Below are 24,453 nucleotides of genomic sequence, written 5' to 3' on the forward strand. Positions count from 1 at the left end.
TGACTGTCCTGTTCCCCATCAGCCTAGTGCTGTGCGATCATTTTAGAGGCCACCGATGATTCTCGCCGAATCAATGATTTAATTGGTTTCAGTTAGAGCGTGATTTTCTAATCCATGGTTCCGTTTGTGTGCATGAGCTGGCGGTCTGCTTGGAGTCTCCCTCTGTAGCGAGGATGGGACTGCATTTCACTTATATTTGCAGAGTAAACGTTTGTTTTCTTTAAATACCAATATTTAGAGTAAGGAATTGGTTTAATAATTAGGTGTCAAATGAGTATTTTTTCCCCCTTTCTCTTTTTCGAGTATCATCATGAACTGGTGGATGTTTTCAAATCTAACATCTCACTCAATTACAGTGATGATTATTTTTTTACCGAGATGTATTCCACATGCCATAAAATTCACTCCTTTACAAGGTACAGTTCCGCATTTTAAAACAGATTAACACAGTCGTGCAACCGCCTCTACGATGTCATTCGGAGCATTTCGTCAGCCCAGGAAGGCCCCGTACTCAGCAGTCACACTCCGTTCCTCTGCCCTCGGTCCGTGGCAAGTCCTCGCCTGCTGGTTCTGTCCCCGCGGACTCGCCTAAGCTGGACATTTCGTATAAATGGATCACGTAACACGCGGCGTTCTGTGTCTGGCTTTCATTCAGCATAGGGTTTTAAGGTCCATCTGTGTTGGGGCATATATCAGTGCTCCGTTATTTTTTCATGACCAAATAATATTCCGCCGTATGGATATACACTTTATCTATCCGTTCACCAGTTCGTGGACACGTATCCATTTTAGATGAATCATTTTCATGGCCTTTCCATTCATATTAGGATTTCTCTCCCAGGCGGCGCCAGGTAGGGTAAACACGCACCTGAGTTTGGTGACCGGACTCACAGCCAACGCTTCTTCTGTGCGTTGCAGTTTAATGCTCGCGTGCTATGCGGGGCACCTGGACGTCGTGAAATGTCTCCGGAGACACGGCGCCTCCTGGGAGACCAGGGACCTGGGCGGCTGCACGGCCCTGCACTGGGCGGCGGACGGCGGCCACTGCGACGTCATCGAGTGGATGATACAGGACGGCTGTGAGGTACGGGTCCCTGTGGGCCCCACGCGTGCCGAGAGCCCGGGAGGCTGCCCCGCAGGGCCTGCGAGAGGCGGGGCCCTGAGCTGAGCTTGGAAATGCCCGAGGAGGTCCCCCAGCTTCTCAGGGAGAGGGCTCCTGAGGCTGTGGGAAGGGGCGATCGCAGAATCGACATGGTAGTGAGGCCTCAGGCGGCCGCGGAGGTTCATCTCGTCGAGTGAGAAGAAAAACAGCGCTGAACGCAGAGCCGGACCTGATGCTAGTGCTCCCCGCCTGCCTCCTCGGTTCCCTCGGTCTCTCTCCACCCAGCTCTCGACAGTGGCTCCGCCACAAACATTTAAACACCGCGGTTTGGGCGATGGAGGCGCTCTGGGCTTCAGAGGTGCGCGCACCTCTCTGGGGCAGCTCCCGCCTTCTTCTGAGGCGCTGGAGCTGCAGGACCGTGTCCCCGGATCCCGCTGTGGCCGGCAGGCGGCGGACAGACAATGTCAGCACGAGCCCCTGCGTGTTCTTGGCAGAGGGTCCCTGTTGCTTCGGAAGACGGTGGGACAGCTTGGGAGCCAACGGGGCGTCACCGCGTACTGCGAGTGACTGGCCAGCGGGGGACCCGGCTCTGCATTCCGTGAGCCGCGTCCTCAGGGAAGGCGTCCGGTGCTCAGGCTTGGTTCAGTCACTCGCTGTGCAACCCTCAGGACTGATGGAGAAAGTGGGTGTCCATGTGCCTTGAAAAAAAACGGCATAAAGCACCATGTAATAGGAAGTGATTATTTTATTATTATTTAAAGACACGGAAGCTCACTGCCCAAAGGCAGTTCTTTGCATGACAAAGAACTGCAAACCTTCAGGGTGTCCCAGCTGATAATCTCACACGCCAATGGCCCGAGGGGTCCCAGGGACCCACCGCAGCTCCTCTTGTCCCATTCCGATGGACACGGACGTTTCCCGATGCTGCAGGCACCGTAGCGTCCAGTGTTCACAGTGTCTTACTCTAAAATACGTCTTTCGAAGCACCGAAGGGAGAGATCTCCACGCAGAGATTATCAGGAAATTGCTGACTATTAGGCGAACAGTGTTTTGGAGAAGCCGTCAGGTGCTCACTTTGCAGGTCCGAATTCGTGTCATAGATCCGGCTGCTTTCTGTTAATTTACCTGTCGATCTCCTGCTTAAAACTAAGACGTGTTGATAAGTATAAGGGTGTGTGTGTACACTACCGTATTATTCCGAAAAGGATCTGAAGCTGCTAACAGGGATCTTTAAAAGTTAGTAAAATACACTCCTATTTAAAAACAGGCGAGGACAGGCAGGCGTGGCCGCAGGCGGGGCTCACATGGAGCCCAGAGAGAGGCGATGACCTTGAACTCACTTTTCTAGCTTGTCTTTTTTCCATTTGAACTAAATGTGGCTGAAGATGCCAGTGGGGAGGCCTGCAGCCCCTCGGCCACTCTAAAGTGACCCTAACACAGCCTCTCACTGCATGTTTGTGAGACTTTGACGGCACAGGACAGGCAACTCTTACGAAGCCTAGACTTAAGTGAGGGGACTTCGGGCGAATAAATGTCTCTTTACGAGCTTCCGATGAGCGCTGCGAAGGGAAAGGGGCGGGCCTAAGTTGGCGCTTCCCGCGGCCCGCCAGGTGGACGTGACGGACACCGGCTCCAGCTGGACCCCGCTCATGAGAGTCTCCGCGGTCTCGGGGAACCAGAAGGCAGCCTCCCTGCTCATCGAAGCCGGAGCCGACGTGAACGTGAAGGATAAAGACGGAAAGACACCGCTCATGGTAGGCCTCGCTCCCGCCGGCGGGCCGGTGGCGCGTGTGGCCGGGCGCCCCGTGCGCTGGTCCTATGTGGACTCCCCTTCGGCCTGTTAGGAGAGGCCCGACGATGCCGCCACGATATTTTTGCCGCCATTTTTCCAACTATTTCTTTAAAAATTCCAACCCCAGTCCCCAAGGCCATCGCAGGTCCAAAGCGGATCTGCTCCCACAGGGAAAGCGCTGCCCCCTGGACCGTCCCGGGCCGGCATTCCTCACGTCGTCTGGCCCGCAGCAAGGCCGGTTCCACTTCCGCTGTCCGCGCAGTTGTGACTGCCACAGGGCGAGTGCGCACGTGCCTGTGGCGCAGCGCCTGGCCCTCTGCCCTCTGCCCTCTGCGGGCAGGGCCGGCGGGTGTTCCGCCCGCGCCCCGCGCGGGAGGGAGTCGGCCGCTCACGCCACTGGCTTCTGTTTGTTTAGGTGGCCGTGTTAAATAATCACGAAGAGTTGGTCCAGTTACTTCTCGAGAAAGGGGCAGATGCAAGTGTAAAAAACGAGGTAAATAACTCGATCTCTCCCTAAAGTTTTTCCCCGGAGTAGAAGAAAAAAACATACATATGTTTATATAAATAATACAATTCCTGCTGTTTTCTCTTTCAGTTCGGCAAAGGCGTCCTCGAGATGGCCAGAGTTTTTGACAGACAGGTTGGGATTTTTTTTTTCCCTGAATTCCCAGGCTCATTTTGTAGTGCTTGGGAAAAAAAAAAAAAAAAAAAGAGTAAACCGACCAAACCCTTGGATTACATTCACCTGTTTTTGTTTATCTAGAACGTAGTCTCCTTATTAGAAGAAACGAAAAGGAAAGAGAGCAAATACCTGAGAAGCCGCCGCTGCTTCCTGTCCGCGGACCCGGGCGCGGCTTCTCTCCGGAGGCCGAGTGACGCGGAGCAGAACGTGACTGTGCGGCCGGAGAGATGAGAGCCTGCCTCTTTGAGGGCTATGCGTTTATTTATTTAGTTGAAGATTCACAGTGACTTTTGTAACACACAACCGTTCCCCGCTTTGAAATACACCTTTTTACCTAAGCACGTGCGGCCGCGGCGGCATCCCTGGGTGTCTGCGGAGTGACGATGTGTTCTTGCCCTCGTGCCCTTCGGAGTTAGACGTGAAACAAAATATTTATGTCCCGGAGCTGCACAAACATGCCCGGGTGCCCCCTCCCCGCCCCTGGCCCCCGAGCTGTCCTCTGAGCCACCCCAGGACCTCGTGGACGTCCTTTCCCTCATGAGTTTGCAATTACGCCCTCCCCTCCCGACTCTGGCCTTCCGGGCGGTGTCGTCGAGCTGGCATTCCCTCCCGGGGTGACACTCCTCCCGAAAGCCCGGGAGGCCCCATGCAGAGTTTTCTCTTCAGCTGCTGGCCTCACTTCAAAGCACAAAATACATATTTCCAGAGTCTGGTGTCTGCCTGTTGGGGGCGTCGGGGGGGTCGGGGGGAGGGTCGGTCTGTGCGAACAGACCTGTCTGAGACCGTGTCTGCGTACACGTGGGCCCGGACGTGAGACCGGCCTGCTGGCCGCTTCGCCAGAGAGCGCTGGGTTGAGCTCTGCCTTCCGAGCAGACAGGTTTTTGGTGCCGATCACGCAGATCAGAGTCAAGGGGGAAGTAACCGTAGCGAGGTCTGCCCGTTGGGAGCTTAGACACAAACGTGGGGGAACTCAGCAGACACACCGCAAAGCCGGCAGCGGGAGCCGGCAGACCACGTGCGCTGCGTGTCTCCGGGGACAAGCTCGTGGCCTCGGCCCCGTGAGAAGGCCGGGGACGGCGGTCTGCGCGGCGGTCCAGAGTTCTCTGTGCGGAAAGCCCGGTCGCACGGTCACGAGGGCGCCGATGCCCGCGGGAAAGACGGGGCGCACGCTCACAGTCCCGCCGGTGCTGGCCACGCTCGGCCGAGCCCGTGCGGTTCGCAGCGCGTCCCCCTTAGGATTCAATCCGCGGGTCACGTTCGGCCCTCCTCCCGTGTTTCCTCAGGGTTTCACCTTTCGTACGACTGCGTACCCCTTCAAACCGGCTGGATTTGATTTCTTAAATCGCAAAAAGCCGGAGCATGGCCACAGCTTTCCGAGGGCCCCCCGCCCCGATCAGCGTGGACGTTCACCTTCGTCTCGTTTCTCCGCCTGCCGCAGATCTGATTCACGAGCCGCCTTCGAAGGCCTCACATCATCTCACCATGTGACGCGGCCAGCCGAGGGGCTGACTCTGGTCATCGAATCGTGAGTGGAGGTGGCTGCTGCCCCTCTGAGTGGAAGTTCTAAGAGTCCCCAAGTCTCTCTTCCCTCTGTCACAAGGCCAGCCGTGGCTCAGGTGGAGGCCGTTCCATCGGCCCAGGGCCCTGACAGAAAACCCCGAGGTCGCCCAGTGGACCTGTCCTGGGAGTGGGAAATAACCCTCCCGTGCTGCGAGTCACTGACACTTGAGTGGTTTCTTACTGCAGTATAACTTGGCCCCAAACGACTGCTTCTAAGGTCCTGTCACATGTTTGCGAAGTTCATTTTCCACAAATGACACTAACATGTCTCAAGGCCTGCGGTTTCCAGTCTTTCTTTATTCAGATGTTTAGAAACTCGGGAATGGATTTTGAATTTTTTCAAATGTCTTTTTGGCATTGCTGGTAATCACGGCCCATATCCCTACAATCTGTCAATTTGGCGACTTCGATTTTAAAACATTGAGCCATCCTCGCATTCCTGAGGCAATCTCATGGCGTTCTGGTGGCCTGGGGGATTCCACATGCTCACGTGCTATGCGTATTTGCTTTTTATCTTTTTTTTCTTATTAGATGGTGGTTTTATCTTGTGTTTTAATTTTCCCAAAGAAGCTACCCATGGTTTCATTAGTTTTACTTTTCCCAATTAATGCATACTTTTTATTTCTACAAACTCATTCCTTCTTTATTCCTTTTTGTGACTTTTTAGGTTGGCGAATAAATTCATTTTTGTCTTTTTCTGTTTAACCTACCACTTTTGGGCTATGAATTTTCTCCTCAGCACTGCATTCACTGTATTCCCACAAGAAGTTTCCTAAACTTCCCCGATGAAGAGACCGACTTGGGAGTTCTCTTAAATGCAGATCCCTAGGCCCATCTCACACCCTCCGAACTGAATCTCCAGGAGAAGGACATAGACAACGGATTTTAACAAGTGTCGCGGGTGAGTCCGTAAAGGCCACGGAGTCTGATTAGCCTGGCCGCGGCATGTGCGACTTCACGTGGCTTCCTCTGCTGTTTGCTAGGTGACCTGTAGTTCGTCTTTGCCTAGGGCAGAGAACTGTTTTTCTACTTTTATTGTATTATAATCTTGAGAATTTGTAGCAGTTGGAATTTGAGTTTATTTTTGTGGTTTAACATATGAAATTGTATATCTATCCATCTGTCCATCTATCCATCCACACACACACACACACACACACACGCACATCACGCACATTTTCCCCAGGGGCCCTTTGAAAGAAGGTATATTCTGTACATTTGAAGTATTCCATTTGATGTATTTCTATTTGACCTATATTGTTAACCATGCTCGAGGCCTCGATAAACTTATTTTCCCCACTTCGTCATGGGCGGTGGGCGGTAAGAATACAGACCTCGTTACCATTCCGTGCATCTCTCACTCTTTGCATTCGCCTCACTTCTCTACGAAGTCGGATGCTAATTTTTTAAGTTGTAAATAAATTTCTATTCTGCTTAGATGTTCATGCCGGATGAGTCTGATGTGAACATTTCTACCCCTGCTTGCTTGCTTTTCGAATTGACCTCTTCTGTAAATAAGGTGAGTTTAAAAACATTCGCTTCGATGGGCTATGCATTCACGCTGTTCACAACGAGGCCGCGGCTGCCCCTCGCCCCCCCGCGCGGTGCGCGGATGGCGTTCTCCTCCCTCTCGCGCCGTCGTCTGACGGGTTCGCGCGGCCTGCGGCCCGCACCCCTGACCCCAGCTCACCGTTCTTCTTAGCTTCTTGTGTTCTGTTCTCAACTGCCCTGATGGGCCCACGAATGGGAACACAGACACGTTTTTCTACATCTCTGTAACGTTCTCCGCGAGGAATGAGACACATCTTTGTAGAGTTACTTGTATACCATTTATTCGATACAATGTTCTTAACAATGACTTTTTCTATGGCAGTAGCAGGTTGTGCTGCCTGGAGAACCCCAGTACGAGAAATGTGTACAGAAGTGAGGGACTGTAACATAAAAAGGCATGTGAAACAAAAATTAGCAAACCAAAGCGGCGTGAATGGATGAAGCACTATAAACTTAATGTGCTGGTTTAGTAGCTCTAACTTCGTACTGTGCCGAGTAGCCCGTAGCCAAGTTTTGAAGAGTTACATCACACCACGTTGCCACACGCAACAGTGGGCCTTCCCCGCAGCACCCCAGTTGGACCTGGCCTGACGGAAGGTTTGAGGGAACATTAGCTCCGCCACTGTGTGTCCTGCTGTGGACGCGTGGAGGATCTTCTGTCTTTCTAATCTGAAATATTTTTTTCTATCACTGCTCTACCTAAGTACCTGTTTGCAGCCCACGGACACGTCACTCCACTTCTCTGTAAAACTACAAGGATCACATGACATTTACTCTTTTGTCCGGATTTAAAATGTGCTTCACTGAAGACTGAAAGGTGGTTTTATGGGAGGAGAATCACGGGGAGGATGGAGGGCTTGGGAGACCGGGCGGTGACGGAGCGTTCGGCCTGGAAGGGCCGAATCGCACTGAGAATCCCTTTCCCTGAGCGTCAGGCGTTCTGGTCATCACCGTCCGCTGTTGGCGATCACAGCAACTTTACATGCACCGTTTCTTCTGGTGTTTCTCGTAGGAAACAGGCTCTTAATGGCTGGACTGTAAGCCGCCATTGCCGTCCCCAGCGTACAGGCAGGAAGCAGCCCATTCGGGTGCAGGCACATGGCTTCGGGGCACATCCTCATTGCACAGAAGTGGCCCTTGGCCTGGGGCTCACGAGCCTCTCATAGCCTGTTACTCGTATTGCTCTGAGTTTCCCAACAGGTTTTAAAGAAACAGATGCCAATGGGAACGGTAGGGTGAGGCAGGAGCATTTTGCAATCAGAGAGAAACTAATTTTCTATGGCCGGCTCCCCCCTCTGAGGGGTGGCGTGCCGGTGGGAGGGACTCTGCTGAATTCAGGCTGGCGGGGTCGCCCTGGAGAAGGGCTGGGCGCCAGGCGTCCAGCAGGTGGACTTGTGGGGCAGCCACACGCCACGGCATCAGCACTCTGGCCGACCCGAAGGTGCTGTGAGCGTGCAGATCTGTCGGATGGGAGAGGCGCTTGTGTCTGGCTGATAGACAGGCAAACGGATGCATTAGCTTTGGCTTCCGGTGACCAGATGGATGGATAGGCCTGCTCAAGAGTCATGGTGAGTAACGGGGGCAGCCTAGGGCTGGCCTCTATGTCGGGGAGCAGAAAAGATGGTACTTGCAATGTCCCCCACTAGCCAGCCATAGTGTGCGAAAGCCACAGCCTGAGAGTCACATCTGGGGGCAGCCTTGGCATTGGGAGACTTCTAGGCAGGGTTGGGGGACTGTTATCTGGGTCACTTGAGTTTGGCTGGGGTTGTTTTGATAGCAGCAGGGAAGGGTCTCTAGGCCAAGTCCACCCTGGGCTTCCTGCTCCCAGAATATCCAGGGGAGCCCTGCACAGCAAATGTTTGAAACGAAACAGCCTCATGAGGAAAGACTGCAAAGGGCGAGGTCGCGGAGAACCCTCGCACCCAGCTGCCTGGGCTCCACGCCCGTTCAGTGTTCAGGGCTCAGCGGCTCAGAGCGCTCAGTAAACGTGATCAAGAGGTGGCGGGCAGGGGCTCGGGCACCCCAGCTGGCCCAGCACGGGGCTCTCTAGCACCAGGGGAGATCATGGGCTCCTAGGACCAGCCTGACACAGGCCAGAGTTTTAGCGGTTTTGCTCTCTGGGGTCATGCGGATGTGCTTATCGGTGTGCCAGAGAACAATGGCCTCTGGTTTCAGCCTGAGAATTCCTCATAAAGTTAAGAAGGCATGAAAATGTCCCCTCGGAGACTAGTCAGGAGTTTTTACTCTCGTGTAGTTTAATTTGTTGCTTTTGTGGTTTCTGTGATGTCATCCCACATGTGTAAGTGGGAAAAATTCACACTGGGAAGTGTGACCTCTGTATGCACATTCTGACAATGGAAAATGTTATGCATTGTTTCTCTTGGTTGCTACACATCTGATTCCATGTGTCGGGAAAACAAACTGTTACAAAAAATTTCAGGAGATAGTTTTAAATAGAATGCCTGCAAGATTAGCCATATACATCCCAGTAAAGTGGGGTCATAAAACCTACAACTCTAATAAGACAAAGAAGTGATGACCTTCAGGGCCTACTTTGTGTCTAAATACGTTGGCTTTCTCAGTGACGGCCATATCAACTCAAATCAACTCTATTTTTCATGCCTATACAATTTTAAACAATATGAAAAATAGGCTGCCATTGAAATACGAGTATTGATGTTTGTTTCCATCATCTGTGAGGATATCAGAAGAGAAATACCTCCCCCCAAAAAAACCTGGCTATTGGCTCCTCTCTTAAGTTATATGAATATGAAAGTTATTGCTAAATATACTTCATTTGATAAATACTGCATCTTGGAAGTATTGTTCCTTTAATATGATCTGTGTATTTTAAGGGGCTATTAGTATTAAATATGTTCTTATCCAGAAAGAAATTGCATGGCTCTATTAAAGCAATTAGTACTGTAGAGAAAGGAATGTGTCATCAGCCGCAGCCCGCAAGGGGCCATGGGTGACACGGTGTGAGATCACAGCGTTAACCTCCTTCAATATCCAACTACTCCTGGTTCTCTGCAAGAGAAGCACAGGAATTCTAGCTGAGGACAGACGAGAATCAAGTTCACATCCTCTTCCCGCAATGGGAAGGAAGGGGCTAAAATGCCAGGTCTCAGGATCCGGGCATCTGCAAAGGCAGTGCCCACACAACGCACCATAAAAAGTCTGTAAACTTTTCAACAGTATATGTTTTGGCCTTAACACAATTACCACGTGTAACAGTGATCACAGTCATTCTGCACGTGCTCACAGACAGTGACATTCTCTGACATGGCTTTACGCTTTTCAGGAGTTAATAACTGCATAATAAGCAGAGGGATGCTAGACGAGTTGGAATGTATTGGAGCTGGATTCCCGTGTGCGTGTGCGTGTGTGTGAGGCGGGCTTACTTAGTTTATCCATGACCCCGAAGGCTGTTGCCTAGGTGTGGTGGGGAACACAGGGACAGTTAAACGTAGTCTTGCCTTCTGGACGGCAAACCAAGGTTCTTCTTGGTATGTTTTGTCTTTCTGCTTCAAGGCATAGAAAAACCATCGACATGAGCCCAGACGAAGTCTTTACCATAAACCGGAGTGAATTATGGAACTGCTGGCAATTGCCTTCTAATGTAAAAACCAGTCCCACATGACCCCATCAGAAGGCAGAGATGTAATGGCATTTCTCTTGTGTTTTGTCATTTTCATGCCATTAGAGATAAGCGTCTTTAAGACCTTCTTGTGAAATTGGCTCTCCAGTCAGACATTTGAAGGGGCTCATGCTCAAGACGGCATTTTGTGAACATGTAGGATCAGCAAATTGATTATCACAATCTGCAACACCCAACAGGTAGGTTGCAAGTGTGTAACAGATTCAAACTTTATGCTAAAAGCACCTTTTAAAAATTCCTGCAGCCACACTGGGAAAATAGGATGCTCCCGAAGAACTTACTGGTCACTTATGGCTCTTTGTCCAATGTGCACTAACCAATAAGGACAGCAGACAGAGCTGGTGCCAGTAAACAGAGCATTCCATCTGGTGGCAGTTTTTGCAAGCATAGGGATCCTGCTAATTTATAACAAGCTGAATCTTGCGATAAAGGGAGATTTTTAACTACAGAATTGATTCTCTAGATATGGTTACTGGTAAACATCTGAAAATAGTTACGGCCCCGCAGAAAGCCGCATCTCTCTGTCTGCACACAGGGTCACTGCACTGAAGCGCAGAAGACGAGGTGGAGATTTGCTCAGCCCCAGACAGTCTGGGCGGTAGCGCGCTCGGGGAATCGGCACCGTTCCCGGTCTGAGCGCGGTGCCGATGCCGGCACACTAAGGGGCAGCCAGGAGAAGAGGTCCTTGGCGTCTCTACAAGGCAAGCTTGCCTCACCTGCTCTCCAGATACGCTCGTGGCTGACGAGCTCGAGGTGAAGTTGCTGCCTGGCCTCGTGTCCCGGGCTCTATCCTGGTGTAGCCACACCTTCAAATTCTTTTCTGAAGCCCAGGTTCTGTCCAAAGCTTCCTGACTGGAAGCCAGACCCTTCTCTGCTATCCTAGTGGGCCAGCCTGTCTGCCGTGACAGGGCCCAGGGTCCCTCTGAAAGCCAAGCACGGCCTGGACCAGAGGCTCCTGGCCTGAGATGAGGGGTCCCGGAAAACCAGTCAGGTTCTCCCCGGGGTCTCTTGAGCTGTGTCTGGTATCGTGAGCACAGCCCTGGGTAGTTGGGGGACTTCTCTCCAATAAAGCCTCGATCGAAAAGTAAACCGGTGCAGCGACCCACACAGCACGCGATTTCAAGGCCACTAAGCTATTACAGGCACAAGGAGCCTTCCTTCCACGGGGACCCAGTGACAGCGAGACACCCACTCAGCACGCCGCGCTGTCGCGAGCATTCTGCATAAATTAATAATTTACAAGTACCTGAGCAAGTATACGGAGCACCATAGCACAGCACAGCACCGACGGCAGTAGCTCGAAGTTCTTAAAACAATGGTGTTTTAAACATCACAAAAGTTCTAGGAGTTGGTACAAAAAATAACTCCACCTGGAGTGGAAAGATAGTGCAAACTTCTGTCTTCACTGTCGAAAAGCGTCGGCTTTCTTCTCACTTAGCGTGGGCGACGTGGGCGGCCCTGGGCCCTGGGCGTGGGCATTCGGGGGCGGCTCTGCATCCAGGGGAGAAAACAAGCAGTCAGCGGCCTCGCGAGCGGTACCTGCGGGGGCGGACGCCTGCGGGGGCTTTTCCTGCGCTCCGAGGCTCCTCCAGGATCCCGTCCCTTCGCACTGGGGGCCGAGGTGCCACGGGCGGGATTCTCAGTGGCCTGACGTCTGGCCACCAGGGGCGCCCTCCGCCCCAGAGCCATCCCTCCCATCTCCCCCGCCCCCGCTCTAGAGCCTACCAGGGTTCTGCCCCACAGAAGCCTGATGGGGCGGGGGCGGGTGAGATTTAACGTTTTCTAGTAGCCGCATGAAAACAGTAAAAAGGAAACAGATGAAACTGATCAGTAATAAATTTCATCTAACCCAATACATCAACACAGAAAAGTCATTGGGAGCTGACATTTTCGAGCACGAGGTCTTCAGAATCCTGTGTGGATCTGCACCGAGAGCGCGTCTCGTTTTGACTAGCCGCGTGTGCCTGCGGCTGCTGGATTGGGCGGTGCAGCTCCGGGGAGCAAAGCCGGGCGTGGGGACCCCTAAAAGTGAGCGTGCAGAGCGCTCTTCTCCTTCTGGGACAAGACACCGGCAGCGGCAAGACAGGCCACTGCCTGGGGGCCTTCCCCCGGCCCTGTCCCTGCAAACCAGGGCTTTTCCTTCCCAGCAGGAGAAGTTAACTTCCCGACCCGCGTGCAAACCACGACAACGTCATCAGGACGCTCTGCGCTTTGTCTGGACTCCCGCAGTTGGGAACCAGACCACTGTCCTCGCCCTCTGACCGGCTTTATCTCTGAGATTTATTCTGCGGCTCTCTCTCGCAGGCCGAGCATTTTTCCCCAAAGATGTAATGAGATCACGAACGTGTGCCTGCCCCCTTCCGAGAAGCTGAAGCGCGGAGGCCGGGCCCGGCCGGCAGGCTACCCCGAGCTCACAGAACGAGCCTCCCGCTGAGGGGCGTGTGTGGCAGAGCGTGTTCTGGCTGAGGGTCTAACCCGCCTGTGTGCCAACTACCCGCTGTGGGGGGGAGGGGCCTCTTCCCACGGGGCAGACGTCCTGGCCACCAACACGACGTGACCGCGCGGGGACGCGGTGGCAGCGGCCGCCGTCACGTGGCTTCCCACCACGGGGAAGTAACGGGTGCAGGTCACCGCAATAGCATAGGAAATAGCAAAATGTGGTAAAAAATAAATAAAAAAGGCGTTTGGGGCATTAATTACTTTTGTTTTTAAACATAAGTATACTTTATCATTATAAGGATATAACTTACATTTTAATAGTGGCTGGGTTTTAACACCCAGCTTGCAAAATTCCTGGAAGTGGACGAGCTGTTCTTGAGAACAGAGTGGGCTGGCTCCGGCCCCGCCTTAGGGCTGGGACGGGGCCCTGCCGTCCTCTGCGGGTGAGGGCGAGAGGCGGCCGCAGCCGCGGGGGGGGGGGGGGGCGGGGGCTGCAGGGGCGACTCCTTCGTGAGCTGTGCCCAGCAGCGCCCAGCGGCGCCCAGCGGCCCCGGCGGCCTGTCTCCCCACATTCCCCTCGTTCCGTCTGTGGCCCTCAACCCCCCCCTCCCTCCTCAGGGCCCTGGGCCCGGGCAGGGTCCCCTGGGGCCTGAGATGTGAGGCGTGTGTCCAGCTTCCATCACCTCATCCCGCTTGGTAGCTTTTCTCTGTCTCTGGGGGAGACACGGCCTGGCCTGTCTCAGTTTTCCGGGGTGCCCTGCCTAGTTCTGTTGGGTCTCACTTTGATCTCTTAGGTGCAGTGGGGCTGTTGCCAAGAGCTACGTGGTGACACCTGTGACTGTGAGCCCACGACCGCCTCCCGGGCATCTTCATAGCTGCCCCGTGTCTGTTTCCTATTGCCCCGGTGTGGGGGAGCAGGAAGCATGGCCTAGACCGCCAAACCCCTGTCTCGACGCGGTCTGGAAAGCATGGCTCGATGTGGCCCTGGGCGTGGCTCTGTCGCACTCACCTGAGAGGCACCAGGCGGAGCCCAGACGCCTGCCGTTCCGGGGCCCTGGCCAAGGCACTGGCGAGCCGGGCCGTCCTGCTCAGGGGGTCGGCGGGCAGAGGCTTCTGAGGCGGGTCTGGCTTACGAGTTCCCTGCAAGGAACCGCGAGATCACGCATGATCACCCAGCTCTGTGAACTGGCCTGGACCCCAGGAGCCGTCAGACGCCCCCGGAGAGTGGGGCGTGGGGGACGGCAAGCTGCTCCGGGGCCCGGGTCTTACTTCCTGGCTCCGCTTCCCGAGCACAAACCTCTCACTGCCCAGGGGGAGGGGGCGGTGGCGGGCGACAGGGCTGACCATTGTCGACCGTCTTCCCGTCAAACTTTTCTCTAACGTTTAAAAGATTTACCCAGGACATCGCGCAGTGACAGACACTCAAATGCGGGTCTTCAGATGCCAAGTCATTCATCGGCCTTGGGAGCACAGTGGGTTGATGCGGGCATTTCGGGGTCAGTGCTGCCCAGAGGATATAAACTTAGGCTTTTTTTTCAATTTGTAAAGGCCTAAGATGAGGAGTTAGTGAAAATCTTTTGAGACATCACATTCATTTCTTCATCTTTCCCAGAACCTGTATCAGAACTCGTTCAGGTGTGGATTAGCCAGCAAGGACGGTCACCGTCCACCAGCATGGGGTTGGTGTTCGTGAGGCCCCGCGCAGGACCAGGTAGCTCCGCGGGATGCTCTGACGCTCTTCCACCAAAATGCTCTCTCATCCTTAGTTCACGGAGTCCCAGACTCACAGACAAAGGATGCCCGGCAGGAAAACCCTGACCAGAGGCCGGCGAGGCGGCCAGCAGGAGGAAAGCATGGAGGGCAAACCTGCACTTGGCAGTGTTTCTGCTTTGAGTTTTACCCAAGACCAATGCTTTGGGACTCGTGCAAGCCACCCGACCCCTCTGAGCATCCATCTCTCCCTCTGTAAGGAGGAGAAAACAAGGCCTCCGTGACAGCAGCGTCATGCAGACTAAATAAAACAACGCACGGGAAGCTCCCAGAGCGCGGCATTCCCGCACGTCACAAAGTATAACATGCTTAACGGAAATGTGAGAAAAATGACAGCAGCAGCAAAACAGCCAAACCGCGAGCCCCTTGTTATCACGGGGCCCCGGCCACCCGTGGGCGGGCTCACCGGGGCCGGGCTGGGAAGTCAGGCCGCGCCCACAGGGCCCTGGCCCGCGGGGCCTCGCGAACGCACAGAGCGTCCGCGGGAAGCGGAGCCGGAGCCGCGGGGGCGACGGGGCGCCCCGAGAAGCCGCCGGTCGGGCCCGCCGGCGCACGCGCCCGGGCACACGTGAAAGCACTCGCGCTCCTCACAGCAAGGATCCCCGAAAACCGCAGTTCCTCGGCCACCGAAGCTCGGGTGAAAGGCCACGACAGGACAATTACCGTTTCGCAGACCTCCGTGAAGCCGAGGACGCTGCCCCAGAAGTCTGTGGGCCGCGGCGCGTGGCAAATGTGCCGCGCCGACGCCCCGGGCGGAGCGGGCGGAGAAGCGCCCCCGGACAAGTTCTCAGCCAAGGAAGTGCTAACCGGCCTCAGGCTCTGAAGTGGACCGACTTCCCTAACGAGGAAGAGACCCGGAATAACGAGTGACTCCCAGGACAGGCGCGAGGGCGGCCTGCAGGAACGCGCTCCTGGTTCTCTCGCTCCGGGGGTCGCGGTGGCACCCCGCACCCCCCGCTGGGGTGGGTGTGAGGCTCACGTGACCTGTTACCTGTACACGTCTGCACCTGAGCAAAGCTCGCAGCATGGGGCCTGGCGCATGTGGCAGGTGCTTCGCGACGGCTGTTCCCGATGGAGGAAATTCACCCCCCAAAAGTGCTGCAGCCCCGCCCACAAACTCTGGGCGATGAACCATGGCAATAAAGCAAGCTCCAGCCCCTGTAAGGCGGCAGGAAGCTACGAGCAAGACGTTAGTGTCAAACGAAAATGAATGTAGGTACCCATAAAACTGAAAGACTCCGAAGATTAAATAATTCGTTACCAAACGATGCTAGTTTTGCTGCTAAGCATGAAGAAGTACCTAGTCTTGGCAATAAAGATAAGGTGAGATTTTCATTGCGGCCCCGAGGAAAAGCGAGGCACGTGTTACAGTACGACCACCATGTGCTTGGATTCACCGCGGAGACGCAGGCGGCCGTTGGCTCGGCCCATCACTCCGGTTCGCCTGGGCCGTTCCCAGCTCACGTTCGCGGCCCTGTTTAACTGCCGATCATACTCTCTCAGACGTGTCCTGGTTTAGGCGACAAATTCTGTGGTCACCATCGTGAAAAAAGCCCAAAGAGTTGAGCTGTTGATTGCAAGTTCTGACCTTGAACTTGGGGGTCAGCTAAGGCACCAGGCCCCGCACTCCTGCCGTGTCTGGGGCACATAGATGCTGCCCGGGTAAGACGCCAGCTTCCCGCCGGCCTTGCTGGGACGGCAAGCCACAACGGTGCGGGGGAGCCAGCGGAGGCGACGCGTCCCCGCTTCTCAGATGCGAGACGCGGAGACGCGGCCTGGGGACACCTGGGGAGCAGCAGTGGCTGCGCACGGAGGGACCGACTGCCGCACCCCCTCCCGGGCCTCGCTCTGCTCGCCGCCTTTGCAAAGCCCGAACCCGGGCTCTGCCAGAAAGGCCCCCTCCGGCCCGGCCGAGAAATGACCCCGGGCCGGTCGCTCACACCCAGTCCACGTGCCGAGGACTGTTTTCACTTTGAACAAGAACACGAGGAATTCAGACCCCCTTCCTCTCCCTCTTCGACTTCTAGATAGTGGAGAAGAATCACGACGCGCCGCCCGATCGTCAGAGGCGCCCCACTTCTCCAGTGTCTGCTCATGTCGTAGCAATAGCCACATAGTTCAAGTTTTATGGAGGCCTGGGAACAAAATTTTGAATCCAAATATAGCCCTTTGCCCTGACCGCCATCATAAGGAAGTCTCAATTCTTATCTACTCCGCGAAATAAACCAGAGCGAATGCATCCTGCTCCCCCAGAGAGGCCACAGGAAGGCAGGGTGTTCTCCCAGGAAGTGGCGGCGGACACCCCGATGAGCTCACGCGGGACCAGGGCAGTACAAACCCGCTCGTCACCCACGTGCAGCCCGCCCCTGGCCCTGTGGGGCGTCCACCCCCGGCGAGAACACCCAGGGCGACCGGTTCTCAGAGAAATGCCTCAAATTCCCCATGTTCTTCATTCAGAAAAAGCAGGGTCTTGACCAATCTGCTCTCTTAAAAGAACGCTTTTACACCTGGCCGCAAGATGTCCTTGGTCTCTTTTTCTGAAACGACTTGAAAACTGTAAAGAGCACACACAAAAAGGAGCAAAACCCCATCTCTGAGGAAAATTCAAACCCCAAACAGGTAAACGTGAAGGGGATGCAAAGCGTCCCGCAGGCGGGTGTGCGGAGAGACCGGGGCAGGTCTGCCCGCCGTGGCCAGCTTGGCCGAGCACGGAGGGGGCACCAGCCGCCCTGCCGGGCCCCAGAGCGGGCCGCGCAGATGGCCCGGCGCGTCAGGCCTGAGCGAGCAGTGGCCACGCCGTCTGTGCGGCCTGCAGCCGGGGCCAGGGACCTGGCGGAGTCCCTGCTGAAAGCAGGGAGGCCGGGCCACCTCGTCCCTCCGAGCCCTCTGTCCCACGCGCCCCGTGAGCCTGGCGACTCGGAGAGGCCCTGAGCACCGGCCTGGCCCGTCCCCTAACTGTCCTGCAGCTCGATTTCTAGGAGGACCTCCCCTCCTTGAAGGAGAAGTTTAGACACTGAACAACAGTACTGAAAGAAAAAGGAAGAAAGGAACCACGATGAACAAAAAGACTACGAATCCACCCCGGAAAAGTGTATTCCTTAAAGGGAGCTGGCCAAGGTCAAGAGAAAAGGGGAAGAAAAAAAAAACAGTAATGAAAACAAGGAGCAAGACAGCCCCGAACCCAGTCAAGGCTACGGGGTCCTGCTCGAAGGAGCCCAGCGGGGCTCGGCAGTACATGACGCATGAGGACCACAGACAGAGGTGATACGACATATGCTTAAATGGCATCGCTGACGGGAGCTGAGCAGGTGAGGAGAGAAACACACACCCAGAGTGAATCTGCAAAGGGAGTCAAATCCCTGGACTCAGGGCCCCACGGCCCCCCTGGGGAAATGGACCGGACGTGGCGTTGCTGAGCCGTGACCCGTCAAAGCCCGGACTTCATACGGCATCGTGAGTGTCGTGCAGACCCGAATAAGCCGCCCACGAGAGTAAGAGACCACGACGGCGTCTGAGTCCTGCGGGGCGGACAGAGGCGGCGCGTGGGGAGCTCCGGGGGGAGGAAGGTGTGGTCCGTTAGCTTCGCGCCCGGACTGTCGCTGAGGAAAGTGGAGCAGCAGCCAGGGGTCTCTGCACATGCGGAAATGGGGGGAGTGCTTCCGAGGGGTTCTTCCGGAAGGAGTCAGGACGGGACGGACCCCGGCCAGCCAGGGAGGGCGAGGATGCTGGCAGAAGGGACGCTGAACCCTTTCGACGGGGACCCAAGCCTAGCGGAGTGGTGGGGATTATGGCAACACGACCCAATGTAAATCCTCTAAACCGCGATTATGGGAACTTCGTAGAGCCGGCCAACGTTGGCAATGCGGCAGGCGGTCTTAGTTTGACCGACCGGTTCTCTAAAAACCCTAAAACTACCGTATAAAATGTACTTGAAGTTTTTCTTAAAAGCACAAAAGACTTACAAGGTCGTGAGGTGGAATCGGGCCAGCATCTCAGTGAACGAAGAAGCCCCAATGTGAGGGGGGCACAGAGAGCCCAAGGGGTAGGCAGACCGAAGAGCGGGCAGGGGCCAAATAGCAAAACCTGGGTTTTTTCTTCGATACCCTTTTCCAATGAGGAATACAGGAGTCAAACGTCAAGGCCAGGTGTGTCTGGAGAGGAACGCCTCGGTCAGCACCTTCTGACCCGGGCAGGACAGGTGAGCTGGGAGACTGGTGGGGGCAGGTGCAGAGACAGGTGAAATCGGGAGAGCGGAGGACAGGTCCCGAAGGACACTTTCCAGCACCTGTTTTCAGCGACCGGCTTTGGGTTTGCCTGCCACAGGGAAGGCTTTCGCAAAGATCTCTTCTCACAAAGTGTCGTCTCACTTCCTTGGGGGGCCATCTTCAAAAATGGGGGCCTTAGTGGCTATTGGGCCTCACTGTGCCTCGTTCCCTCCCGTGCGGATGGTTCTACCTGCCTCTTCGGGCGCCGTGAGAGGCTTGGAAATGCCAGTCAAAGGCCGGGCGGTACCTGCCCCCTAACTGGTCCTCAGGAAATGCTTACGGTTTTATAACGATTCAGAACACAGCTCGAAGCTCCTTAGACCAAAACACCACCAGCAGCACCAAACCCACATCCAACACACACACACACGTGCATTTATGTGCCACTTGGCGCTAAGAATGAATGTAGGAAGGGAGCCTCCCCACTGCCGTTCTCCCGACGTCTCTGTAGTACAGACAGACAGCGCCAGGAGTAGCCTCATGGTCTGTCAGCTTTTTCAGGAAAGGATGGTGACTCAGCAAAAATCAATCAACCTCAGAGATGCACTCGGCTGTCCTACGTTTCCTGTTGTTCTACTAACGAAGCTAATCTGACTGGAAAAACAATCCCGGTTAGTTCAGTATTATATTCTCTGATAAGACTGCACGGAGGGAAAAACATTTCCTAGTATTTTCCAGGAAACTCGGGGCTTACGAAAATAAACAAAACCCCAGACTTAATCTGACTACACAGCAGCATGTCCAGTTTAAATGCCAATTTATGGGCAAATCTTAAAAAAAAAAAATACAGTTTAGTGCTGAGTGAGTCACAGGTACTTCCATGAGGTTCCCGCCCCTGAGGAGAACGGCCCGTCTCGGAACCGGAGGTGCTGCCTGTACTCCGTCTGGAACCACGGCGCGGCTCAGTTCGACAGCAGAAAATTGTATCTCGATCTGCTGTTCCTCAGCACAGCCTTCTCTAGACATCATTTTCTGTGAGCAGAGAAATCTATCTCAGAGGTGACATCGAACATGTTTTTATTTAAACTTTAAATGAATTAAGCCAATTAATCAGAATCAACTGCATGGAGGATTTCAGTTGGGTGTGTCCTAAGAGATGTAACGAAAACCCCCAAAGAGTCTGTCCCTGTCCTGCCCTTGTTTCTTCCAGGAATAAGTTCTGTGCACGGCTGCTCAGCAGCTAAGAACACCTCCCGAGTGTCCATGTACTTTCTAGTCTTTTGAAAGTCACACTTATTTTTAAGCTCGAATTTAGCAACTTGAGTCCCTCTCGTGTGTGACAGGAGGAGCTTTCTCAGTGTCCCTGGGTGTCTCTGTGCCCGGGCTGCCTCCTCGTCCAGGCTGCCGTCTGGGTCCCCTCCTAGCATCTCAGACCTGACCCCCATGGGGTGCTGTCCTTTCTCCGGACATCCGCCCTTAGTGAGATGATTCTCCAGCTCAGGACCGACACCAGGCTGTAGGGGTCAGAACATGTCCCCAAAGGTTTAAGCGAATGGTGAAGGAGCCAGCACACAGAAAAGAGAACCTAGCACTCCGTGTCAGACGTGACTCTCGGGTCCCTGGCTTGCCCAGTATTTCTGGGGTCCCCTTCCCTCCTCGAAGGCATCATTTGACTTCACAAATGATGTCCGGAGTCATGGAACACGATCTTCTCACTCTACCATGCTCCGTCCACGCCGCGGGGAGGCTGCTGCCCGAGGTCACTGCAAGCCCTTCTCAAGCCCTTTCAGAATTCTGCTCCAGACACGTGCTTGCTGTGCACCTGGATTCCCCCCCTTTATTATTATTTTTAAAATTACTGTAATGATGGGGGGGGGTTTCTTGTAATCAGAGGAAAAACAACAAATATTTTCAGATTAACCGTCACCAGAAAGTCTCTCGAAGCCCTCCGGGATCCATCTGTAGCCACACCTGTAACTGCCCGGTGTTCCCTTCCTATTCGTCCCCTGGCAGGGTCTGCGGCGCACGCTCCCCCAGCAGCAGCGAGTGCAGGGAACCTCCCCTGCTGCTGCTGCGGGGCTCATGACGTGCAAACGGGCGCGGATTTGTCAGGACGCTCCACCCAAGGGCACGTCCCACGCAGACCCACAGAGGTTGGGGCGGGGCAGATTCCATGCCAGGCACAGCGAGGTGCCAAAGCAGGGCCACCTCTGCACCCCAGGGAGACGAACATCATGACTACGGAAGAAAGGCACGGCTTGAACGGAGGCCACGAAGGCGCCGAAACCATTAAGGATTTCGCTGACCTCGGTTCAATCATCAATTCGAAGGCAGACTGCGGCCAAGAAATCACGACAAGGCTGAGACTCGGAAGGGCAGCGATGGGAGGATCAGGAAAGGTCACCGAGAGCAAAGCTGTGTCTCCAGGGGCCAAGGCCGAGGTCGTCCACACCCGCGGATTCCCTGTGACTAGCACGCTCGCCAAAGCCGGACAGCGAAGAAGCCCGACGGGGAAACGGAGGGTTCCTCTGAAGTGTGTCCCTGGAGGAGAGCTCTGTGGACGCCTGGGCTGCCGGGAGGACCCGCAGGCAGGGCTTAGAGCGAGTTCAGCCTGAGAGGCAAAGAGGACAGGACGGCAGCTGTCCCACTTTGGGCATGTCGTGAGGTGGCATCGTTCTTCGGAAAGGACAGTAACGCCGGGAAAAACAAGGCAGCAAGGAAAGGAAAAGACCGAATGCGAGAGGGACCGGTTCCATGCAGAAAGCCACAGGCGCGCGCCCAGGAGTTGGCGCTGACTCAACGGTCTGTCTCACACACACATACGCGCCAACTCAACGGTATATAACACACACGCACACACACACGCGTGCGCACACGTTTCGTGACGCTCTCCGCTTATGCACACAATTGTGGGTGACCACACAGCCCGGTGACCTCTTGCTCGCCACCCTACTGTCCTTTTCTCGAGGCCACATTTTGCCTTTCAAGCCCAGGTCGTGCTGGGGAGAACTCGGCCGCAGTTGGCGCACAGCTAGACGAATACGCTGAATCTGTTTCCTCTGAAATAGCCGACAGGAGAAGGAAATCGATGTTTGTTGCCTCGATCGAGGCTGAGGAGTTGAGTTGAGAAGCTTGAATTCCAAGGGTCATTTGAAAGAAACGGGACCACCGGAAAGGTACGTTTGTGGACAAGAGATCCCCTGTGCTGGATCTTAAAAAGCGAACCGACATCTGGTGGAGAGAGCAAATGTTGTCTGTGAAGAACGAGCTGACTTTTTAGACGCGAGCCTAACTAGCGCCGCCGTGTTTATGGCAGCGTTTTCCCTCTGCGGAGTCTGGAAGGGAGGCCGGTTTGTTTGTCGTGTGCTGGGGGGGGGGGGCATGGGGCTCTGAAGCGCAAAACACCGGCGTTGCCAAGCGAGCCGTCTCCCAGTACTGGCCACACAGAATTAATTCCAGGTCCCCGCGTCGGATGGCGGGGAAGCGCGAGCCTAATCTGGATCAGATGTCTCGGACAAGCTCCAGACAGACACCAGCCTGGAGTGAGAAATGTGGATTTTTCAGTGACTAATGTTTAAAGGGCAACATTTCCTTGGTTTCATATAATAGAACGAAGGTCTTTTTTTCTTTTTTTTTTTTTTTACAGGCCTGCTATAAGGGAACATCTCGGAGTCACTTCCGTCGGCATTCAGCCGTGGAGGTGTCTTTCCTCGGATCACGCGGCCCGTCAGGGCCAGTCCCAGTTTGACATGGGGCACAGGCAAGCTACTTAAAGGGAGACACGAAAAAACCTCGGGGCAGGGACGCCACGGCGAAGGGGCTCACGGGCTCGGTGGCGGCCTGACACTTGCGTGCGACACATCGAGTATTGGTGCCTATTTGGACGGTTCGGAGCTTTTATCCGATTCTCAAATAAGTCTATAGCCCAGAAAAGTTTATGGTGTGCCCACCACCTTCCACCAGTGTGAATCCGACCCAGGCGAGAACAACGAATGGAAAAGAACTGTCGGCAGCCAGCACAGCAAGCGAACAACGACAGGCGGGCCTTGGCGGGCATGGGACGGAGGGGCGCTTCGCACGCACGAAAGGCATGGGAGGCTTTCCGGAAGACAGACCATGCAAAGCTGGGGTTCCTTTTATACCAAAAACATCATAAATAAAATTAAAAACTAAGTTAGGGAACAAGTTCATAATAAATGACTGGACAAAGGGAAATATTCTTAATCTATTAAGAAAATAAACTCTTATAAACCAGGACAAAAACTCTATCTCACAAACAAACAAACAAAATCAGCAAAGGGTAAAAACAGACAATTCACAGGACAGAAGAGTGAACAGCAGCTGTGCGCTGGAGGTCACGTCAGCTAATTCTCTACGCCGAGTCCAGTGACATCACGCTAATGGCTTGAAATTGGCCATGGCGGGAGTTTTTATAGCAGAGCAATCACCTAAAAATCAGGGTTAAAACATTGTTTTTGACAGCCGATTCACCAGTACACCATTGGTTAATAGATGTATAAAAATCGGTTCAAGGGTACCAATGGTCAAAGAAATACAAAAAGAAATGCGGTTTGGCTAAGATGGAATCAGCAAATTTCACCCCATTCCTCCTATTAATTGCAGTAAGAAAGTCTAGAGAAAATTCGTAAAGCAACCGAGAGACTCTGGAAGGTTATGAAAAATCAGTGGACAGGCCAGAGGCCTCAGGACCCCGGGAGTCCCCGGCGGTGAGCCAGATCTTATTTTTCACTCTGGCCTTCTCCATGTCTTGTCCAGGGCTTTGGAGAGGCCTCCAATCTGGAAATGCCAATGGCATCAGACAACAACAACTAGAGGCCCAAGGAAAGCTTGCCATCTCCAGCCAAAAAACCAGGAAAAGGGTGACCCAGTAAATGAGAAACGTCTGACCCGACCTGACCTTGCTCTACCTCCGGGCGAGCACCAGAAGAAAAGCCATCGCCTGCTGGTCCTCGCCGAGCACCAGCCTGGAGAGGGTGCAGCCCTGCGTGCCCTCCCCCCCGCCGCCCTGTTGTAACAGCTCACGTCTCTTCCCTGGGACGGACACCGGGGACAGAACTTTCAGTAATTTCTCGTCACCAGGGAGGCCAGAAGGAAGAGGGACAGCGTTTTCAGATGTTGAAAGAAGAAAATGGTCAACCTAGAATTCTGTATCCATTGAAACGAGCCTTCAGAAATAAAGGTGAAGTAAAGACATTTTCAGATGAAGAAAAACGAATAGAATTTGTCACCAGCAGACCTGCTTTACCAGCATAGCTGAAGAAAGGTTTTCAGACAAAAAGGAAATAACAAAGAAACTTGGAACATCAGGGGTGAAGAAAGGATGGAAAGGGTGAGTGCACGAGTAGATGCGGCAGACTGCTCTTAGGTTTTGAAAGTTATGCTTGATGGTTGAAAGCAAAAATCACACCTCCGAAATGCTTCTCAGTACGTAACATGGAAATACTTAAGACATCGATATCGTAAGGGTAGAAGGATAAAGGAACCTAACAGGTGGTACAGTTTTGACATTCCACCTGAAGCGAGGAAACATCGATACTAGTGGATTGTGATAAACGTGTGTATAGAGTGTAATCTTTAGAGCGGCAGTTTTCAGTTGGGGTGATTTAGTCCCTTGGGAGACATGGTTCCATGAGCTCCGGCCATCTAGTTGGCAGAAACCAAGATGCTGCT

At 54.1% G+C, this 24,453-nt stretch overlaps 2 protein-coding genes across 5 annotated transcripts in view; one reads left to right on the forward strand and one right to left on the reverse strand.

Annotated features, from left to right (window-relative positions):
- FANK1 (fibronectin type III and ankyrin repeat domains 1) overlaps positions 1-3,819 on the forward strand; it is a 57,278-nt gene extending 53,459 nt beyond the window's left edge. For both annotated transcript variants that reach the window (XM_016148247.2, XM_036222358.1), the window contains 5 exons: positions 919-1,084; positions 2,713-2,856; positions 3,310-3,387; positions 3,490-3,534; positions 3,658-3,819. In XM_016148247.2, the coding sequence (XP_016003733.1) occupies positions 919-1,084; positions 2,713-2,856; positions 3,310-3,387; positions 3,490-3,534; positions 3,658-3,807 (583 nt within the window). In that variant the 3' untranslated portion in view covers positions 3,808-3,819. The remainder of the gene's footprint in view (positions 1-918; positions 1,085-2,712; positions 2,857-3,309; positions 3,388-3,489; positions 3,535-3,657) is intronic.
- A 3,127-nt stretch (positions 3,820-6,946) lies between these two features.
- The window catches only part of ADAM12 (ADAM metallopeptidase domain 12), a 262,371-nt gene continuing 244,864 nt past the window's right edge, over positions 6,947-24,453 (reverse strand). For all 3 annotated transcript variants that reach the window (XM_016148241.2, XM_036222356.1, XM_036222357.1), the window contains 2 exons: positions 13,797-13,927; positions 6,947-11,839 (listed from right to left, as the gene is read on the reverse strand). In XM_016148241.2, coding sequence (XP_016003727.2) covers positions 11,779-11,839; positions 13,797-13,927 — 192 coding nt within the window. In that variant the 3' untranslated portion in view covers positions 6,947-11,778. The remainder of the gene's footprint in view (positions 11,840-13,796; positions 13,928-24,453) is intronic.

The sequence above is a fragment of the Rousettus aegyptiacus genome, unplaced genomic scaffold, assembly GCF_014176215.1.
Source record: "Rousettus aegyptiacus isolate mRouAeg1 unplaced genomic scaffold, mRouAeg1.p scaffold_m13_p_6, whole genome shotgun sequence".
NCBI classification, from domain to species: Eukaryota; Metazoa; Chordata; class Mammalia; order Chiroptera; family Pteropodidae; genus Rousettus; species Rousettus aegyptiacus.